At 38.8% G+C, this 20601-nt stretch overlaps 2 protein-coding genes across 2 annotated transcripts; both read left to right on the top strand.

The window, feature by feature from the left end:
* Positions 1-3950: 3950 nt before the first annotated feature.
* Positions 3951-13257, top strand: LOC115797112 (fibrinogen alpha chain-like). Its single transcript, XM_030753588.1, has 8 exons — positions 3951-4066; positions 5042-5143; positions 5358-5541; positions 7986-8131; positions 8629-8727; positions 10090-10254; positions 11168-11795; positions 12533-13257. The coding sequence occupies exons 1-8, from the start codon at positions 4016-4018 to the stop codon at positions 13231-13233; spliced, it is 2076 nt and encodes a 691-aa protein (XP_030609448.1). The 5' UTR covers positions 3951-4015; the 3' UTR covers positions 13234-13257.
* Positions 13258-14344: 1087 nt separating this feature from the next.
* LOC115797117 (fibrinogen alpha chain-like) lies at positions 14345-20265 on the top strand. Its single transcript, XM_030753600.1, has 4 exons — positions 14345-14998; positions 17933-18116; positions 18217-18362; positions 19085-20265. Exons 1-4 carry the CDS (start codon positions 14936-14938, stop codon positions 19421-19423), a joined length of 732 nt encoding a protein of 243 aa, XP_030609460.1. The 5' UTR covers positions 14345-14935; the 3' UTR covers positions 19424-20265.
* Positions 20266-20601: the final 336 nt, after the last annotated feature.

Raw genomic sequence — 20601 nt, forward strand, 5'->3', positions numbered from 1 at the left:
GCATGGTGTAAGTTATTTATCCTCTGATTTTTCTTGGTCTATCAGCACAATTCAAAAACTGGTATTTAGTTTGAAGTTGAAATAGAGACTCAGTGAGGCAGCGCCTTGCTGCTGCATCATCTTAAATCTACAATATAATTTGGATGTGCCGGCCCGACCACTGACTCCAGAGGGTTAACCCTCTGAGGTTTAATGACTGATTTAGACTTCTGCTCTGAATTTTTGTATAGATCCTACAATGTAACCTACGCAAGCAGCCAACAGTTACCAGCATTCAAGCTTGTGCGTGGTGCATTATGTATTAATTACCTTATGGTCATGAACCAGTGTTTTCCAAGCAGTGCCTGTCATCATTGAAACAAATAAAATTCTGGGACTTTTTTCCTTCCCACTCTTTGTTGTGGTCAGTTTTCTTTTACAGGCAAACATGTTTGTCCCTCAAGTTCTTTGTAAATTCACTCTCATCCATTCTGATTGTTTCAGGAATCTCCCAGCAGGAATGTGCAGACATTTAAGTCTTTATATCGAGGCTGTGATTGTTATTCCTTATATTGAAGTGATAATAAATTAAAGAACTGCAGTGGAAAAGTAGGCAGAAATGTATAGGAACAACTAGTAGTACTGAACACGCCAGTCACATAGGTGCAATGTGACGTGTAGCTATATTTCTAGGGAGGAGGTGCATTTCAGGTTATGACATGCCTACAGCATAGGTTTAACATAGACTTATAAGACCTCCTTGTCAGGCTGCCAGGCAGCAGATTTAAGAATCAGCTGTGACTGTTATAAATCTCATGTTAGTGTTCCAGGGTTAAGCAGTCAGACTCATGACTAATTATTTATTCCAGTAGATGGTGCTGGTGCTTCATTATTCTCCGCACCGGTAGACCAGTCAGAGAAAAAAAAAAAAAAAACTTTCCAGAAGTCCTCACAGGGCTTCACATGAGTCGCCCTTTGTGTGACTCATGTAAATATATTAGGCTGTCTTTAAATTTCTCATATTTTTGTTTTGGATTTCAGACTACTATGACACAGCTTCAGGAAAACAGTAAATATTAATATTAGTGGTATGTATTTAATTGTGTTTGTTTCTCCTCATGTTTATATGCATATTTCTGTATGTAGAAAATGTATTTTTTTAAAAATACTCCGTAACATGATGTGGACACCAAATCCAGCTAAATGTATTATGGATTTTAAAGGGACAGTTTATTAATATGTTTGATGATCATGTCAGTTACCTTTATTTTAAGATTTGTAAAAGAATATTGCAAGTATTGACATGGTTGGATCAAAGAGTAGTCAGTTTTGTGTACCTCCCACCCTCGTTGTCCCCCTTAAAACTGTAACTTTCATTTTTACTATAGATTTTGTACTGGCCAAATAAATATCAGTGCCCTATTTATCATTCATTCCCCCACTACCCCCTCGTTCACTGAACCAAACTTTTATAAAAACTTTGAAATAAATGATAAATGTTGTCAACCCCACATGCCCCCTTTAGACTCACCCCCCCATGATGCAGGTATCTTTGCATCATGACTTGCAGTCAATCTGCAAGTTTACAAGAAAGCCAATCTCTTGTAAACATTTCCAATTTTGAAGATCAAGGCAAAATAGCCATTTATCTGCATAGAGAGACTTTATTTTAACTTGTTTAATTTATCACATTGTCACTGTGTAAAACATAGAGAGAGAGTGGAGCAGCCAGCGATAAAAGACTCTTTATTGGCTTTTTACCCACAGAGGTATTGATAATGATTACAGTAGTCAGTGCTCCACCTGGGTAACTGTCTCACTGAATAAAAGCACTTCTAAATATGTTTTACACGCCACAGGCAAATGAAATGCTGTCCAATCATGTACTGACTTATTTCAGTCACTTCAACCATTTGCTTTATTATGAAAATAGTGCAGAAAAATATTCATTAGTGATGGTTAGCTTTAACCTTGTTGCTTCACAGGTTAACTAATTATTGATTGTTGTAAGCACCATCACTACCCAAATCTGCCAGCAGTTGGTCAGTCAACCTGTACAATTTATTTTTATTTATTTTTTACTGCCCTGAGCACGTTTGTGATTTTGGGAGAATTGGTTACAGATGGCTGTTTCCTCTTACATAAAAGCCCAGTTACATTTGATTGGCTAATTTGTGAATGTATACTGAGGGATTACTCCCAGTGTTTGGGAGCAGTGCTGTCTATATTTTTGGGATGGTGTGCATGTTGCAAATGACCACATAATATAATCAGTGACCAGCTGATGTGAGAAAAGTCCCGTTATGAATATGAACATTTTTACAGCTACCATTTTGGTTGTTTGAAACTGGGTGTGAAAGAAAGGGGTGGATCTGACTTTCCATTCTGTGGGTATCATTTACAAAGTGAACATCCTATTATATTCAGTAAGTCCTAAAATTAGTGCCCGAGGTCTAAACTCATCAAAAAGTTAAGTGAGCCGTAAGCTTCTATGTAATTGCTTTTTTATTATAACCAAGGGATTACCTCATGAGTTTAAAAATGAAGCCAAAGCAGAACTTCCATAAACTGAAGTTTAGGGTCATTTAAGGCTGGCACCAAAAGAGAACCAAAAGTTTAATGTTAAAGTCTAAAAAGAATGCGTGACATAACGCTGGCTACATCAAACCACCATTCATACGGTCTATGGCTGCAACCAGAGGAGGGGCCCCCTGCCGGACATTATAATGTAGTTTTCAGACCAGGAGGCTGCATCCACTTTTCATATAAAGTCTTTATTGAAAATCAAGGATTTAGAATGATCAGAATGCAACAGGAGGAATCTTATATACATTTACCTCTTATCTAAAGATATGGTAGCAGTTAAAGATCTAGCTTAGATTCAACTCATTGTTACTGTGCACACAAGGCACACAACGAAATGATCGTTCCAGATCACTCATCCAGAGACAAGCGCTACCGTTAGGGAAAGTGGTTTAAGTGTCTTGCCCAAGCAGTATCCGAAGAGAATGTTGACCTATGGAGTCTTCGAAACCCAACATCCAAACTGACGGTGAAACAACTTGTAGCTCAGTGTTCACAGCTAGAGATTGATGAGGTACAACACAAATACGACGGCAAAGGGGAGCCAGGACGACAGGTCAGGGGGGAGATTTCATCCTCCCCACACTCCAAGATGATGATTATTATTATTATTATTATTAATATTATTATTATTATTACTACTAGGGCAGCACGGTGGAGCAGTGCTTAGCACTGCTGCCTCACAGTTAGAATAACATGTGGAAGGCCTGGGTTTGATTCCTTCTTGGCCCAGACCTCTCCCTCTCTCTGTGTGGAGTTTGCATGTTCTCCCCGTGCTTGAATGGGTTTCCTCCGGTTAGTCCGGTTTCCTCCCACATTCCAAAGACATGCACTTCCTGGGGTTAGGTTAATTGGCTGCTCTAAATTGCCCATAGGTGTGAATGTGAGTGTGAAAGGTTGTTTGTCTCTCTGTGTTGGCCCTGCGACAGGCTGGCGGCCTGTTCAGGGTGTACCCTGCCTCTCGCCCTATGTCAGCTGGGATAGGCTCCAGCCCCCCCGCGACCCTGAACAGGATAAGCGGAAGCGAATGGATGGATGGATTACTAATAATAATAATTTGAATACATTATAGCATTTGCCTCAACTGGCTGTGCTGTGACGTTCTGTCCTTTTCAGACTGAGTTAATGTCACTCATGTTTGTCACTATTTGCTTGGAGAAAAGCTACAGGAACTGCCAGTAAATCTTGCTGCAACAGAAGTGAGCAGGCAGCATGTTTTATCTTCTGCGTGTGTGTCTGTGTGTAGTTTCTGAGTAAAGATACACACAGTACAGCAAACAGCCTTCACATCGATCAGAAGCTGTTGCTTAACTCTCATCTGACCTGTTTGATGCTGAGTCACAGGTTCATCAGACTGAAGCTGGAGGCTTCAAATGCGCAGACTGCAGCATTAGAGAAGCATTCAGCAACACGTCTTTACACAGAGAGAGAGAGAGCGAGAGAAACAGCAAAGATGAAGCTACTCTGTTTACTTCTCTGCCTGATTAGTGTGTCTTCAGCACTGGTGAGTCTCTGTGATGTTTTGAAATATATTTTTAAATGATCTTTTGCTGAAATTGTAAAACTTTGTAGCTGCATTTTGTCATTTAAAGAAAAATATTGTACACTTATTTTGCTGCATACCATGTGGTGTTCAATATCACTGAAAATATTTCTTCTTATTATTATTTTTATTACTACTGATATGAATCCATGAACAAAATCCTTGACAGTAATTAACTTTTCTAATTCACATTTAGGATGTCTCATTCAGTAAATCTGTATAAAAGCCTAATTTGCATACTTACATACTTCTTTTTGTTATTTAAACCAATTTAGTGTGCAGTATATCAACTATATTATACAGCACTGACCTAAAGAAGTGTTCTCATCCTTTTTATATTTTTTTATTTTATTTTCTGCCTACTTTGTTTTAGTTACTGGCAATGATAATTATAAATAATTAACAATATTAATGGTTTAATTCATTAAGTAGATTTCAAAATAAACAGTTGCAATAGTGCAAGAACACTTTTTACTGTTCAATAAAGAGGCTCATTTCTGATTATTATTACTGTGAATATAGCAACAAAAATGGAATATTTTTAGTTATTGCTATTATTATTTTTCCAAGAAAACACCACCTGCTTTGATTTTAACTATAAACTGGTGATACTTGTTATAATGTACATGTTTGATATGCAGCATTTGTTCTGAATATAAAGATTTGTGGCAGCTACCAAAGAGGTTTAGAACAAATCACCAACTATTTTAACCAGTGTTTTGTTTATGTAGGGTTTCATGTATTCAAGCTTAAATACATTATTGTTTATAAAACTGACCAAAATAACAGACTCGGCACCAAGACTCTTTGCCTGGTTCTGTATATGCATAGTTACCCCTCAAAACCCCATCATGCACCAGGAAAAACCCAGAGATGATATCAATATTTTGCTCACTAACTAAAATAATTTCAAGTTTCTTGTCTGTCTTTATTCAGTCCGAGATTGACCCGAGGGGAGCTCGTCCAGTGGAGCCCGGCACCAGAAGTGAAAAATGTGCCACTGAGAAGGAGTGGCCTTTCTGCACAGATGCTGAATGGGTACGCAGCTTCTCCATTCTCTCTCTGTCTTCAACAAAACCAATAAAGATCGATTTTTAGGGCTGATTATTTGTTCATCAGAGTTCAAGCTAGGCAGTTTTTTTTATTTTATTTTAACACAGTATGTGCAGATTTAAGATTATCAAAATAATCTGTGATTTTGTATCCAAATGTCCATTATGTCTTTGATGTTTCTTCTTGGGTCATCCATTAGGGCCCTAAATGCCCATCGGGCTGCAGGATCCAGGGTCTGATGGACAAATATGACCACAATATGCTGAAGAAGATCGAGAAGATCCGCAGCCTGCTGGATCAGAACAAGGCCAAACACCGCTCCGCTGATCAGGGGTCAAAGCAGACCTACGACTACCTGAGGGAGAAGCTTGTCACAGATGCTGGTTAGTGTATCTTTGTATACTTCCTCTTTTTTTAACTCAAGATTATCGTGGGTTACAGGAACCACTCTAGGTGGTTAAAAGATGGGTGGTTAAAGGATGTTTCAAACTCAGGTCAGTGGGATATCTGTATAATGACATTTGTTTAATGTTGAGATGTTAAATACGTTTGTTCTTTATTGCACCATTTGAAGGAATATCGCCTTAATTTTGTTATGTTTGTATAATGGCAATACAGGGTTTGGGGGTGGGCTGTAGTTGAATCTTAAATTCAACCAAATATCATAATTTTTCTTTGCTGTTTATTTTGACCTGATATCAATGTGTTTATTTGAAAAGAGTTTAGACCTTAAATTTGTTTCTATGTTTAGACTCAAGCTGCTCTTGAGTTTATGTTATTCAAAATGTTTACTGAATGAATTCAGATCAGTGGTTTAATTGTGATTATACCTAACAGTTAAATAAATAAATGCATAAACTGACCCAAATGTTCTGAGTGTAAACCTAATCAGTGCAACCCTAACAAGCAGTCCTTAGGATTAAATAGCCAAAAGCTATTTAATGAAAGCTAAAAAATATCTTTATTTCTATGCCAGTCTTGCCTTGTAAAATGCTGCAGCTTTACCTCTAAAGATATTCATTCACACTCAGATGATGGGTGTAGTAGCATACTATGGTCAGTAGCTGAACATTGTGCAAGGTTCCCCATGGAGTTTTCTTGTGCACAAACAATAGTTAATTAGAATTTAAATGAACTTAAGGATCCACCCATGCAAACATGGGTGGATCCTTAAGTTCATTTTTTTCCTCACAACAGTTGCAAAACTCTTTTTTTTCTGCACAGCACAAAGAAAATGTGGGACTTGCACATAGTACTACTTTTTTAATTTTCATTTTAATGTTTCGGATCAGTTCATCAGAACTGGGGCAGCTAGGTCACTATCCCCTCCCTCCACCACTAAAACATCAAAACCAACTGAAATCGGGATTTGGGGTCTTTTTAGAATGGGTCTTGCGCTCACCTATTAGGTCTGGAGGGTGACTCGGTATTGCACACCTGTCCCAATAACCAAAATAAATGCTCAATGGGTGAAAAGGAAGGGCGGGAAAAAGTGCTGTTGCCAACAATACTGTGTTAGCAAGTAACACATTAACACTTTTGTCTAATTTATCTTACTCCCTCCTCCTTCCAAGTACAAAAGCCAAATAACTGTCTACAAAATATATGCTTAGAATATATATTGCTTACTTTGATGTGTTGTGGATTATCATTATTCATTATTATGAAAAAAAAATTTTTTTTTTCCTCTGGCAGTAACTCTCAAATTGCCACCAACACAATGCTCATATTTTTATTCATATAAATCAACACTTTGGTTTAACTGGCTGTTATTCTATTTTTTTGTTCATTTATTTATTTTTAAACATATATCCAAATGCACACTCACACATACACACACACCTAGACACATACATAGCTCTACTCTCAAAAATAACTAATAAGAATGAAATAAAAACACTGCTCCACTGGACTACGGTAGTTCAAAATCTTACAATAGCTTTGAGAAAGAAAGTCCCCCTTGGTAGGTCTAAATTCAATAAATCATTAGTAAGAATCAATCAATTGATCTACTAATGCAAACTAGCAGGCAGAATTCTTCATTCTGTATTTTGTGGTGAGTTGAACAAAATTCCCTCATGGACAAAGATTTTGGTGACCGTTATGTGATGTTATCTGACCAAGAGAGATCAGCAAAGATGAGGACACCAAGAAACCTGAAGGTGTGGACCCTCCCCACACGCTCACCATTGATGTAGAGGGGGGCTGGGTCAGTCCCAGGGATGGGCTGGGGTTAAAATTCAGCCCGGGAGCTTGGTTTGGAGAGGCCTTTTATCCGATCGTACAACGGACAAACCATAATTTTAAGACAAGAGAACTTTATTTGCAGGTGCGGACTGCACCTGTGGCCGCGAGAGCCGCAGCGGCGAGCGCTGCGGTGCTTAATTGGGTAAAAAAGTAAATTCTGATCACCGGCCGTTCAGGAAACCTCCCGATAGCCACCACGCCCCTGGTCAGTCCTGTGCTTCCTGAAGTCAATGATGATCTCTTTGGTTTTCATGGTGTTCATTCAGTGCAGGTTGTTCTCTGAACACCAGGCTGTCAACTTCAGGACCTCCTCTCTGTAGGCTGCCTCATCTCCCCTTGAGATGAGTCCCACCACTGTGGTGTCGTCAACAAATTTGACGATAAGGTTGATATTATGGGCCGGGCTCCCGTCATGTTTTATGTATTATATACGTAATACATGTGTATATATATATACATATATATATATATATATATATATATATATATATATATATATATATATATATATATATATATATATATATTACACACACACTTTGAGCATTATAGTAAGTTGTGTCTCATTTTCTTCCACCAGGTTCTGACAACAACTACCTTGACTTGGCCCAGAATCTTCGTCAGAGGATCACGGACATGAAGATTAAAATAGATCGACAGATGAGGATCTTGGCAGCCCTGAAGGATCGGGTGAAAGCTCAGGTCACAGAGATGCAAAAGCTGGAGGTACAGTGAGCCAACAGAGATAAAAAATGCATGTTTACATAATAATAATAATAATAATAATAGTAGAATCCCTCAAAATTAAAGATCGGTAATTACAAAAGCACTGAAGAAAAAGTATCGGGTAGTTGAATGTGGAAAATATTGTAATTCCATTGACCTTATAGTAGAAAACTGCATACTACTCACCTCTTAACCTCTCACAAAAGTCATTTTAATAAATCAAAAATTAAGATTAAATGAATTAAAATCAGTTTAAACTTAAAGTTAACTGTCGCACCAGCTAGATCACAACTTACTTTGTTTACCACAGTGTTTTATATGTTTCATTTTTTAAACCCAAATTAAAAAATCTTTTCTATGACAACAAATGTTGTTACAGTGACAGAATGAATTGAATTGATGTTGTTGGCAAATATTTAACACTTCTTTACAAGCTATTTTTAAATTTTTTTTCACTCTCAGGAATCACATTTTTAAATCTTTGTCTCCTCTTTCAGATTGATATTGATATCAAGCTTCGTTCCTGCAAAGGATCCTGCGCTGGTTACGCTGCGTACCAGGTGGACCAGGAGAGCTACGTCACCCTAAATAAACAGGTGAGAATTCAAGCAATCACATCAGAGGCCCCGGTTGAGGGTGAGTAAGTCAAAATACAATGTTCATAAAGGTGCCAATCAACAGTCCAGAGTGAGGCAATTACTAATTGTCTGGTTTACAATCGCTATAAAAGCCCAATTTTACCAGCTAAAAAATTTATATGTTAACCCTCTGGTGTTGATGGACGCACCAGCGCGTCCAAATGACATGCCTCGCTAATTCTCCATATCAACATGAGTCAAAAGTAGAGACTTCAAACTAGGTACCAGTTTTTAAATTTTGTTTGTAAAGCCAGAGTTATGATCAATAATTTACACCATGCCTTTCATGTGTATTGTCCTCATGTTTGATGCGCATTTCTGTAAAAATGGGACCTTCACTTGCAGGAAGTGCTTGAATGTAAAAAAAAAAAAATGAAAAAAGAAATCACAACCCCTTTCCTATAGGTGGAAAAATACACCACAACAATCAATAAAAAATAATATAGCAACAGGTGGCATTAGGTTGCTGAGGAACAGGTGACAGCGATATTGATAGAGAGTTCTGCCTGTGATGTTCCCCTCAGTCTGCATTTTAATGTAAATAGTTGCATATAATTTTATTTTTGCTAAGTTTTTCAATTTACCACTTAAATTTATATTTTAAGTTGTAAAAATTTCATTAAACCTATTTGTGGTTTTCACAGTAAAAAAAACAAACAAACTTTTTCTGCATTCAGATTTTATGTTTTTGTGTGATTTCAGGTCCAATGTGTTAACAAACCATGTCAAAATGAAAAAAATGACTACAGTCACACATGAGATTGTGCTGAAAAAAATGATAACAAGGAATGGTAAATAGATTTTAAGGTGAAATAGAAAAGGTAACATCAAGAGTAGTTGTCTTGGAACTCCAAGTCTAACCCTCTTATATTAGTAAATTTCCACATTTAGGAGTTTTTGACATCAATTCATTATTGGATTAAGATGTTTTTTGTTACCTAAAATATATATATATATATATATAGTTTTCCCCCAAATATGCATGTTTTCTTTCTTTCTTTTTTTATTCTTTTTTCCTTTTTTTTTTTGCAGGGGGGGCTTAATAGGAGATCCACTCTTAAGGAAAAATTGGAAATAAATTACCCAAAATAATGTATATTAATAGATGTTTTTGTTTGTATTGATGTAAAAAAAAAAAAAAAAAAAAAAAATATATATATATATATATATATATATATATATATATATATATACAATTAATAAAAAATAATCTAACACAGGATTTGTGTTTCTTACTCTTCTGACAGTTAGAGCTAGAATATTTTAAAAAGGACTTCCCAAAATCAGGTTATGAACTTCCCTCTCTGTATTTTTTTCCAGATCCAGCAGCTGGATTCTCAGTCACCCCAGAACATTGAGACTGCAGGGACACTCTACGTGATGAAGAGCAGGCCACTGCAGGACATGGTTGTGGACAGTATCTACAAATCCAAGGACATCGGCGTGGGAGTGGCAGGACAGCAGACCGAAAACATGTTCCCTGATGTGAGAGACACATTACATTCAGTCATTTAATCTCTTAGCATGCACCAGGTGGCTGGTAACCATTTTAGGTTTAGTAAGATCTCCTACTTTCTTAAACTATGCGTGCTTAGCATGTTGCTAAAAAGCAAATCTTTAAATGTTTGCTTCACCCTGGGGGCTCTTTTTAGTCCTTTTGAGCTAGAGTGAAAATATTGTGTGCTTTCTGGCCACAAGTAGATCTCTATGGCTTGGAAGAAGCAGACATATCGCATTTTGATAATATCAATTGGTAGTAGGATACATTTGTTATTGATAAGGACAGATACAGCTGGTGTGAGGCAATACCACCTCACCTGTGAAAAACTGAAAAATTTTTAACATGCACAAAAATGACAATTACCATTAACCAGGGGTGACAAAAGTACAGACATTCTGTACTTAAGCAGAAGTACAAATACTTGTGTTAAAAAATACTCTGGTAAAAGTAGAAGTACTGATTCAACTTCTTTACTCAAGTAAAAGTTAAAAAGCACAGGCTCTGAAATGTATTTAAAGTAATAAAGTAAAAGTAGCTCTTTGGAGGACATTTCTACCTGCTATTTTTGTGCAAAGCTAACTGAACCTGGTGCTATATTAATGTAATAATAAAAGAATATTATTACATGCGAATACAAACTTGATCTCAATCTAAATTCTAATTCTAATGAATACACTCAGCTTGAACAGAAAAGAAAATTTAAAAAAACTTCTACAATGTAGAGGGTGACTCTGCCTCATCATCTAAACAGAAGAAATTGTATAATCAGGGGTTACAGTGGGATTCAGCAGGTCGAGGGATCCTAAGTTTGGTTGTAGTGGTTCCAATTGGGGAAATCTGTGAGCCACTTTTCCTCAAGATTTCTTTTTTCAAATTCACTTATTTTCCTTTTTCCAGGTGAGGACTGTCCATTTGGTCTTGGAGGAGGAAGGCTCCAGCTCATCCCCAGCAACTGTCTCCAAGGTCCCAGGTACTCCCCAGTCTTCGTCTACATCCTCCTCTTCCTCCTCCTCCTCCTCCTCATCGTCATCTGTCTCCACGTCATCTAAATCTATTACTGAGATCAGAGGACGTGGTGATGGAGATATGGTTGGTTTGGGCGTCCAGCCCAGCACATCTCACGTGTCCACCAAAAGCGTCACTTGCACCAAGAGCATCAGAACAACGGTTGTTCATACAGCAGATGGGCCGGTGGAAAGGACGGAGGAGGTGATTGGAGGTGGTCCTGAATGCCAGATGACAACAGGCTTCACCAAGGGAGGGATTAGCTCCCTGTTTCCCTCTCTCAGTCATGCATCCTCGTCCTCTTCTGCTGGCTCCATCAAGACTTCCCACATCAGCAGCACCAAGGGCAGCATCTCTGGAGATACCAAAACTGGGTTCGGCGATCCATTTGAGGCTGACGTCGGGCTCGACCTTGGTGCGTTTCTTACTGACAATACCGAAGATGACGTTCCTGATTTCCATGCCCGGAGTGTGAAGAGCGCTTCACGAATTGAACGGCAGGCAGATTATGTGGGAAAAGGTACCGAAACCACCCTGGAGTAAAATCTGCAAGGCCAAGAAGAGAATGTTTAGCTAGCTAGTGTACGTTAGCATCAGCTAGCTAGCTAGCCCTATGTACCAAAATGAAAAGTGAATACAGTATTATTTGTTGTTTTGTTGCTGGAGTTTAAAGATTTTAATATTCACTGTGACATATTTAATTGATGGATCCAGTTTTTAAGGTGTTTTTGCTTAGAAAAAATGTAAAATTATTACAATTTTTTTATGCCAAAAAATCCCATAGCTTTCTTTAAAAAAATATAGAAAATAACATTATTGTTATTGGAAACGTTGCTATGGGTAGACAATTAAAGTACCACATGTGAATTTTTTTTTTTGTTACCATGGCTGTAGACACATTTTTAGAAAAATTTATGTTAAAATTTTAGGTTTAGGCACTGCAGATATGAACTGGCTAGCAGTTAAATGTACTACAACATACCTGTTCTTCTTTTGTTTAAGATCAGTATATAATTATTTTACACGTTTACTAACACATTTGATGAAAAGATATTTCTTGTCCATATTCTCCCAAATAAATTCTTTTTAAGCCACTAACCAAACTTTCCACCAAATTCCCCAAAATATCTCCAAAGAAATCCTATCTAATCAAAGGGAGTCAACTGGGGCAATGGTTAGCTTTTTTGTAGGGGAAGTGTCCATTGTAGCCAGTCCACGCTAACTCGTGGTTTGCGGTGTGCCCCTCTGTGTTTGCAGATTGTGTCGATATCTACCAGAAGCATCTGAATGGGGAAACAAATGGCCTGTTTAAGATCAAACCTGGCGGGCCTGAATCCATGGCAGTAGTGGATGTTTACTGCCAGCAGGAGGGGATTATGGGAGGGTGGTTGTTAGTCCAGCAGCGAGAGAGTGGCGCACTCAGCTTTAACCGCACCTGGGCTGAATACCGTGATGGGTTTGGTTCGGTGGATGCTCAGGGCAAAGGCGAGTTTTGGCTAGGCAACCAGAACCTCCACCTGTTGATTAATCAGGGTGAGACTATGCTGAAAGTTGAGCTGGTGGATTGGGAAGGTGGTATTGCCAGTGCGGAGTACACTGTAAGGGTGGGCACAGAGGAAGCGGGGTACCCGCTGCATGTCTCTGCATACACTGGAGATGCTGGAGATGCCCTGTTGATGCCAAAGGCATCTGACTTGTCCCACAATGGAATGAAATTCAGCACCTTCGATAAAGACAATGATCAGTCAGAGCAGAATTGTGCAGAGATGTATGGGGGTGGATGGTGGTACAATAACTGCCAGTCAGCTAACTTAAATGGGATTTATTACAAAGGCACATATGACCCAAAAGCAAATATGCCATATGAGACTGAGAATGGAGTTGTGTGGGTGACATACAAACCAGCAAATTACAGCCTGAAAACTGTTCGGATGTTTATCCGACCAGCTGATTTTTAATTTTAAACTTGCAAAATAGGTAAACAGATAATAACCAGAGGACGAAAACCAAAGGTGGACTCTGCAGATTAGATTTTTGGGCTGAATCATTCTGTGCAATGTGTATTTTTGCTGATTACTCTGTTTTTGTGAGCATGTTGTGTAAACGACATTGACCTGTTTGTTAGTACTGCCAGTCCAATGTTCCTGCAGTGACCCCAGTGTTCTCCATGTTACTCAACAACTGAACTCCACTCAATCAATAAAGATTCAGTGTTCACTTTACCCACTGTGGTTTGTGCTTTCATTTCACACTAAACAAATTTTGTGTTTTATATTCTTTGTGTTTTATATTCCTTTATAAGAAGATTGAAAATGTCTACAAAATGCTATGAAAATATGGTTACAGGGTAATAAGCTGCATTTAAAATAACTGAATAGGTTGCATCTCAAAAACCTAACCAGGAATAGTTTGCAAATTAGATGTAGCTAGACATCATCTATACAGTGAATAAGTTAAAATTTACTTTAATGTTTCATCACTCATCCAGGTGACTTCTTCACTCTTTCTGGAGACTGACTGATGACTGAGCATGCATCAAGATGTTATTTATATATATATATATATATATATATATATATATATATATATATATATATATATATATATATATATATAGTTCCCTTTATAGAAATGGGTCATTACAAAATTCAAATTAAGTTCTGTAAACTTCATATTTTTAAAAAAATGCTCTAACAAATAATTTAAGTTTCTGTTACTTTTTCTTCCTTTTGAGTTAAATAAAGCAACTGCTTTGTGGATTTGGTAAGAAAAATGACAGTAAAGCGAAATTTTACTTGAATTTTTTTGTTGAGTTCTTGAAAATGGGGAGCTGATCTGAGTATCCCTTTGTTTTAAACCCTGAAACCTTTGACGCCATTTTATTCTCTAACCCAGGGTCTGGGAGCAGAATAAGAAGTTAAGGGTCCTGGAATTTAAAGTGGAGCAATTCCAGTGTAGTCATTTGAAAGTATTCACTAAATGTGTTCCTGTGTTGAGTTTGTACAGCCTGGCTGCTGTACTTTGTATGGTCAACTGCTGAGCTATTAGAAATCCTGGTCAGGGATACACATTTTTTTCCCTAGCAACTGGTGGTTGGGGGTTGCAATCTCCCAGCTTGTGTGACTCTGGGCTTAATCATGTGGGAGATGTGAATTGGAAAAAAAAAAAGTAGTCTTTTAATCAACTATTTGACCTCTTCCACCCTGGAGAAACTTGTACTCAATACTGTATATTCATATTGTGTATAACAACCCAACCGATGACAGTTAATTGAAGGGTCACTAAAAAGGCCACAGACACATTGTATTATAAAGTCGTTTTGTATATTTTTATCAGTAGAACCAAGGGTTGTCCATTTTAGCCTCACAGTTGTATAATGATTGCTATTTGATGTTGGGGATATTTTTTCATGTGGAAATGTTAAATAGCAGCCTTGGGCTTAAAACGTTAATGATCTTTGTTCAGTCCACAAGTTCCATCAGTGACACAAAATAAACACATGAAAGTGCACACAAATCACATTTTTGTTTGCATTGTCTTGTTTGAATTAGAGCTCAGTTGAAGGTCGATTGACCCCAGTCTTGTTTTTTATCCCCTGCAGTGTGTATTAGGTTCAAACAGCAGAATGAAGATGGCCGACTGTCCTCCAGTAATACTCAGATGTATATGAAGCAACAATGTCGAGCAAAATCAGACACCCCTCTGTGCTCAGATGCTGACTGGGTAAGAAACGTACAATTTTCTAGTATATAGAAAATTGTTGCCTTGTTTATAACATATGTCTGTGTAGATTCTCAGTTATCCAGGTCATAGTAGTCTCTGGAGCTTGAAAAAGGCGACTGGACTTCTTTTTGTTTCTTGAAGACGTTTCACCTCTCATCCGAAAGGCTTCTTCAGTTCTCAACCAAATGGTGGAGAGACCCAGGTATTTAAACCCCTGTGGGCGTAGTCCCCTGGAGGTGGTTATGACCCTCTATTGATCATGTGCTTGAACACATGTGCCCAGGTGTGAAGGGGGCGTGGGTCATATTTAATCAGTGGTTTCAGTTGCAACCAACTTAGGACTCCGCTCCATTGTTTCCTGTGGCCTATTGAGGTCACTGGAACAAAGGTGTGAATGGGGGTTGAGACGTCTGGGAAGGGAGCTCAGGACAGCACTGTAAGCGGGGGAAAGTTGGTGACGTAATCCACCTCCTCTGTTCAATGATGGTTGTTCACAGTGGACATAGATGGCTTCTTTCACTCCTCTTTCAAACCATCTGTTTTCCCTGTCCAAAATGTGGACATTGGCATCCTCAAAAGAGTGCCCTTTTTCCTTCAGATGCAGATGTACTGCTGAATCTTGTCCTGTCGAAGTGGCTCTTCTATGTTGTGCCATTCGTTTGTGAAGAGGCTGTTTGGTTTCACCAATGTAGAGGTCCGAGCACTCTTCACTGCACTGAACAGCATACACTACATCGCTGATCTTGTGTTTGGCGGGTTTGTCCTTGGGATGAACCAGTTTTTGTCTTAGGGTGTGACTTGGTTTGAAGTATACTGAGATGTCATGCTTGGAGAAAATTCTTCTGAGTTTCTCTGACAAGCCCGACACATATGGGATGACAATGTTGTTCCTCTTGTCCTTCCCATTCTCTGTAGTTTGTGTTTGGCCTTCATTCCTGTGCATCTTAGCTGATTTGATGAAGGCCCAGTTGGGGTAACCGCATGTTTTGAGGGCTTTCTTAATGTGTGTGTGTTCCTTATGCTTCCCTTCTGCCTTAGAGGGAACACTTTCCGCACGGTGTTGTAGGGTCCTGATCACCCCAAGTTTGTGGTCCAGAGGGTGGTGGGAGTCAAAGAGGAGATACTGGTCTGTGTGTGTGGGCTTCCGGTAAACTTCAATGTTGAGGCTTCCATCTTCCTCGATAAGCACCGCACAGTCCAGGAATGGTAACTTGTTATCTCTGGTGTCCTCCCTGGTAAAACGTATGTATTTATCCACTGAGTTAATGTGACGAGTGAAGGCTTCTACTTCTCGGGTTTTGATTTTGACCCAGGTGTCATCTACATATCTGTACCAGTGGCTAGGTGCCGTCCCTTTGAAAGAACCAAGAGCTTTACTTTCCACTTCCTCCATGTAAAGGTTGGCTACAATGGGAGACACTGGGGAGCCCATGGCGCATCCATGCTTCTGTCTGTAGAATCCATCATTGTATTTAAAATATGTTGTGGTAAGGCAGAGATCTAAAAGTGCACAAATCTGATCTGGGGTGAAGCTGGTTCTGTTCAGTAAGGAATCGTCTTCCTGTAGTCGTCTTCTGACGGTCTCCACTGCCTCAGTTGTAGGTATGCAAGTGAAAAGTGAAACCACATCAAAGGACACCATGGTTTCATCTGGATCCAGTACAAGATTCTGGACCTTGTTAGTAAAATCTGTAGAGTTTTCAATGTGGTGGGGTGTGATGCCAACAAGCGGTGATAAGATGGTGGCGAGGTGTTTGGAAATGTTGTAGGTGACCGAGTTTATACTGCTGATAATGGGTCGAAGTGGGACTCCTTCTTTGTGGATCTTTGGGAGTCCATAAATGCATGGAGTGGCTTCTCCAGGGTACAGGCGGTAGTAAGTGGGGCGGTCAATGGCTTTTTCCTTTTCAAGTTGTTGCAGGCTTGTTCCTTTTCAAGTTGTTGCAGGCAGCAAACAACTTTTTTCTTGTAGTTGCTTGTAGTTGCTTGTAGTTGCTTGTGGGATCACGTCTCAAGACCATTTGGTTGAGAACTGAAGAAGCCTTTCGGATGAGAGGTGAAACGTCTTCAAGAAACAAAAAGAAGTCCAGTCGCCTTTTTCAAGCTCCAGAGACCCTTGTTTATAACATTATAACAATGTTAATATGTTTAAAGTAATGCTTTGTCATTATATAAAAAACCACGGAAAATATGAACTGAAAGATAAAAACACAACATGTATCACATGACATTTACAAAAAAACTGCCAAAAAAACAAATAACAATTGAATGCAGTATTTGTTCTTAGTTTACTCTGTTCTCAGTTTAGAGAGCTTCAGTCACTGAGTGGATAGTCGTGCATAACACAATAACTGTGTGGAGCCTAAAGACAAAAATCACCAGGTTTTTGTACTCCAGGAGGTCCTGCAGCTTGATCAAAATCTTACTATGTGTTTCCCACCTTCTCAGGAGATGTTTATTCCAGTGTGTTTATCTGTGAACCATGCATTGGCACATATCGCCCAACTGGCAAGATGTAGACTAATTTTCAATGTTAATAAATTTGGGGCAGCACGGTGGCGCAGTGGTTAGTTAGAATAACATCTGGAAGGTCTGGGTTTGATTCCACATTGGCCCAGGCCTCTCCCTCTCTCTGTGTGGAGTTTGCATGTTCTCCCCGTGCTTGCAATAGTCAAATTCTTTGATTTAATACACCCAGGGCTATGCTTTTTGTTTTGATTTGTTTGTTTGTGCAGAGCAATGTGGATGGATGGATGCGTGGTTACTCCTTTACTAGCACTACTGTTCCTCACTGAGAACCTAAAAAGCCTTAAAGGCAAAGAGTAAAGGAGATGCTGCTTTTATTCATTGTATAATAATGTTTATATTTATGATGAAATGACCAGTCTTTATGAAATACTGCCAACATGACAGTTCTCATGTCCTCCTCCGAAGGTTTCTAAATGCCCCTCTGGCTGCAGACTCCAGGGCTTGATCTTGCAGATGGAAAACAAGGTGCATAAAAAGCTGCAGGAGGTGTGTAAGACAGCAAAGATGTATGAAGATGCAGCTGAGAAATCCATGATTGCGATGACACACAACTACAACTCTAACCGGAGAGACATTGTTAACAGATACAGTTAAGACTCTTTGGGGATGTTTGCAATTAGTGTTGTGGATAAAATAATTAGTAAATACAGAAGCAATGCAGACTTACTGATGTGACATTTCATCTCAAGTTTCAGAGCTGAAGTTTGTGGAACATGCAGAAGGACTGGCCCGAAACCTCACATCGCTACAGAAACGATCAACCGGTCTGTCACAACAGATCGAAGAGCTGAGCAGCAAAATCCAGAAACAGATAGAGGAGCTGTATCGAACAGAGGTGAACAATCAACAAAATACTATTGATAGGTTGACTTTGCTACTGCTGACTGTGTTTGCATTTATGACCCAGCAATTTTTTCTCTTTTCACAAACGTCACAAACATCTTAGGTTTTCAGGCCTGTTGTCTCATGATTATCTTATTCATTTTTTAAGTCTCACTGGTTGTTTCAGTGTTTCAAATTTGTGGACCAAACATTTACTGTTATATTTGACTCATTACCCTACTCAGTGTAATTAGTGTTTATCAATTTCATAAATTATTAATTGTTATTAAATTACCAAAATGCAAAGTAATGCTGTTTAAAATGGATTTACCAACATTTGGTACGCACAAAAACAAACAAACAAACAAATAAGGTTTCTGTTTTTGGCAGGAAAGACCAAAATATTTGGTATATTTATTTGGAAAGACACATACTGTCATCTACTACAATCTCTGTTGTCATGTTCTCCCATTAGAATGGCAGACTGCAATTTAGCAGCAAGATTTTATAGATGCTTGGCAACCTTACTTATATATAGGAATTTAACAAGAACACAACCATTTGGCAATCAGTTTAGTCGAGTCCTCTATTGCAAAGAAACACATCAGAAACCAGTTGTGTACAACCTGTTAATGCAATTCTTTGTAGTATTTTGCCTTAGCCTCTGATTCATAAGTGTTATTCTTCAGGGTGCTTGTTGCTGGGCTAACTTATTCATCTTGTTTTTGTTGCCAGGTGGACATTGACATGAAGCTACGAGCCTGTCATGGGTCCTGCCAGTCGGTCCTGCCATTTGGTGTTGATCATTCCAGCTATAAAGGCCTTCAAACTGGCATGGAAGACATAGACGAGACTTTCAACAGAAGAACCAAAGCAGCTGCACCTCCTACAGGCATCCCACATATTAAGATCCAGCCTATAGATGTAGTCCCGGGACCATCTGAAGGATATAAGACCATCCCGACAGTTCAGAGAGAACTACTGACCCAGTTTGAGGACATTGAACAGAATCAGTTAACTATGGAGGAGCTACTGGAGGGGTCTGAAGATCTCAGTGATGTAGAGTTAGAATGAAAGGGTTTAACTGAGAATGGGGAAGCATTTTTGTAACCTTGTTATTTAAAAACCAATATTTTTTTAGTCTGCAAAGTTTAGTTTAGTCACAGTTACAGTTGGATCAGCAAGCTGAGTAATCTGTGTGCCATTTGTTTCCATGTTTTTCAGTGGTGGGCCATCTAAATCGATGAGACCAAGAATAAAACTGATTTTAAACAGGCCATTTTAGAGTTCAGTCCAGGGGCATTTTTAATTAAAAGAACAAACAAGCTAAAAACAAGCGTGCCATGACTCTTCACACCACTAAAACCACTGATGCAGTGTTCTGCTGGGAAATTTGGGGTCATGGTATTCATATGTATATTGCTATGACAGAAACCAACTCCATAAACACAGATGCAGACTTGAGCACACTGCCATATTTGGCAGTCGCACTCCTCTACAGCAGCAGCCTCCTCGGGCAGAACAATGTGCCCCATAACATTACAAAACTAGCCTGTGCTATTGCAGGTCCATGTCGACCAACTGTGCTTTTTTTCTGCGGACAAGGGGACGAGGATGGAACTTGACAATATTATTCATTTTATGGCTTATCAGTGTGTCTTTCAAAGCTGATAAAAGCTCCTGTTATCTCCATTTATTATCCATACAACACACTCCTGTTTGGTCCTCTGTTATTTATTTTATGGACTTCATGATTAGGCAAAGAAACAATTTCTTTACACTCACTCTGCAGTCATTGTAACTCACTGAAATTTCATGTGTATATTGAGAGTGCATAAAAATGTAATTTGAATGGTTGCAAGGTAGTTATCTCTGTTATTCTTACCCTGCCTACATTATTAAATAGTTTCTTATAACTAAATTTGTTGTATTTACTTTGACTTTTTAGTAAATTTAATTTGGGTACTTTAGGAACTACTCTGGATGGGTCTATCGCAGGAGTGCCCAATACGTCGATCGCGATCTACTGGTCGATCACAAGAGGAGTGCAGGTAGATCGCGCGGAACCCCCAGTGGAGTTGGGGAAAAAATGTAGATTGCACGGAATAAAAGAAGTAGAAGATGGACGATAAGCTATCATCCATCCGTTTTGTTACCACCCTACGCATGCGCATTTAACCACGCTAGCTTTGCTAGAAGCTTGCGAGCTGAAAAAGTGTGGGCACCCCTTGTCTATCGGATTTGAAACAAGT

The sequence above is a fragment of the Archocentrus centrarchus genome, chromosome 18 (assembly GCF_007364275.1).
Source record: "Archocentrus centrarchus isolate MPI-CPG fArcCen1 chromosome 18, fArcCen1, whole genome shotgun sequence".
NCBI lineage: Eukaryota > Metazoa > Chordata > Actinopteri > Cichliformes > Cichlidae > Archocentrus > Archocentrus centrarchus.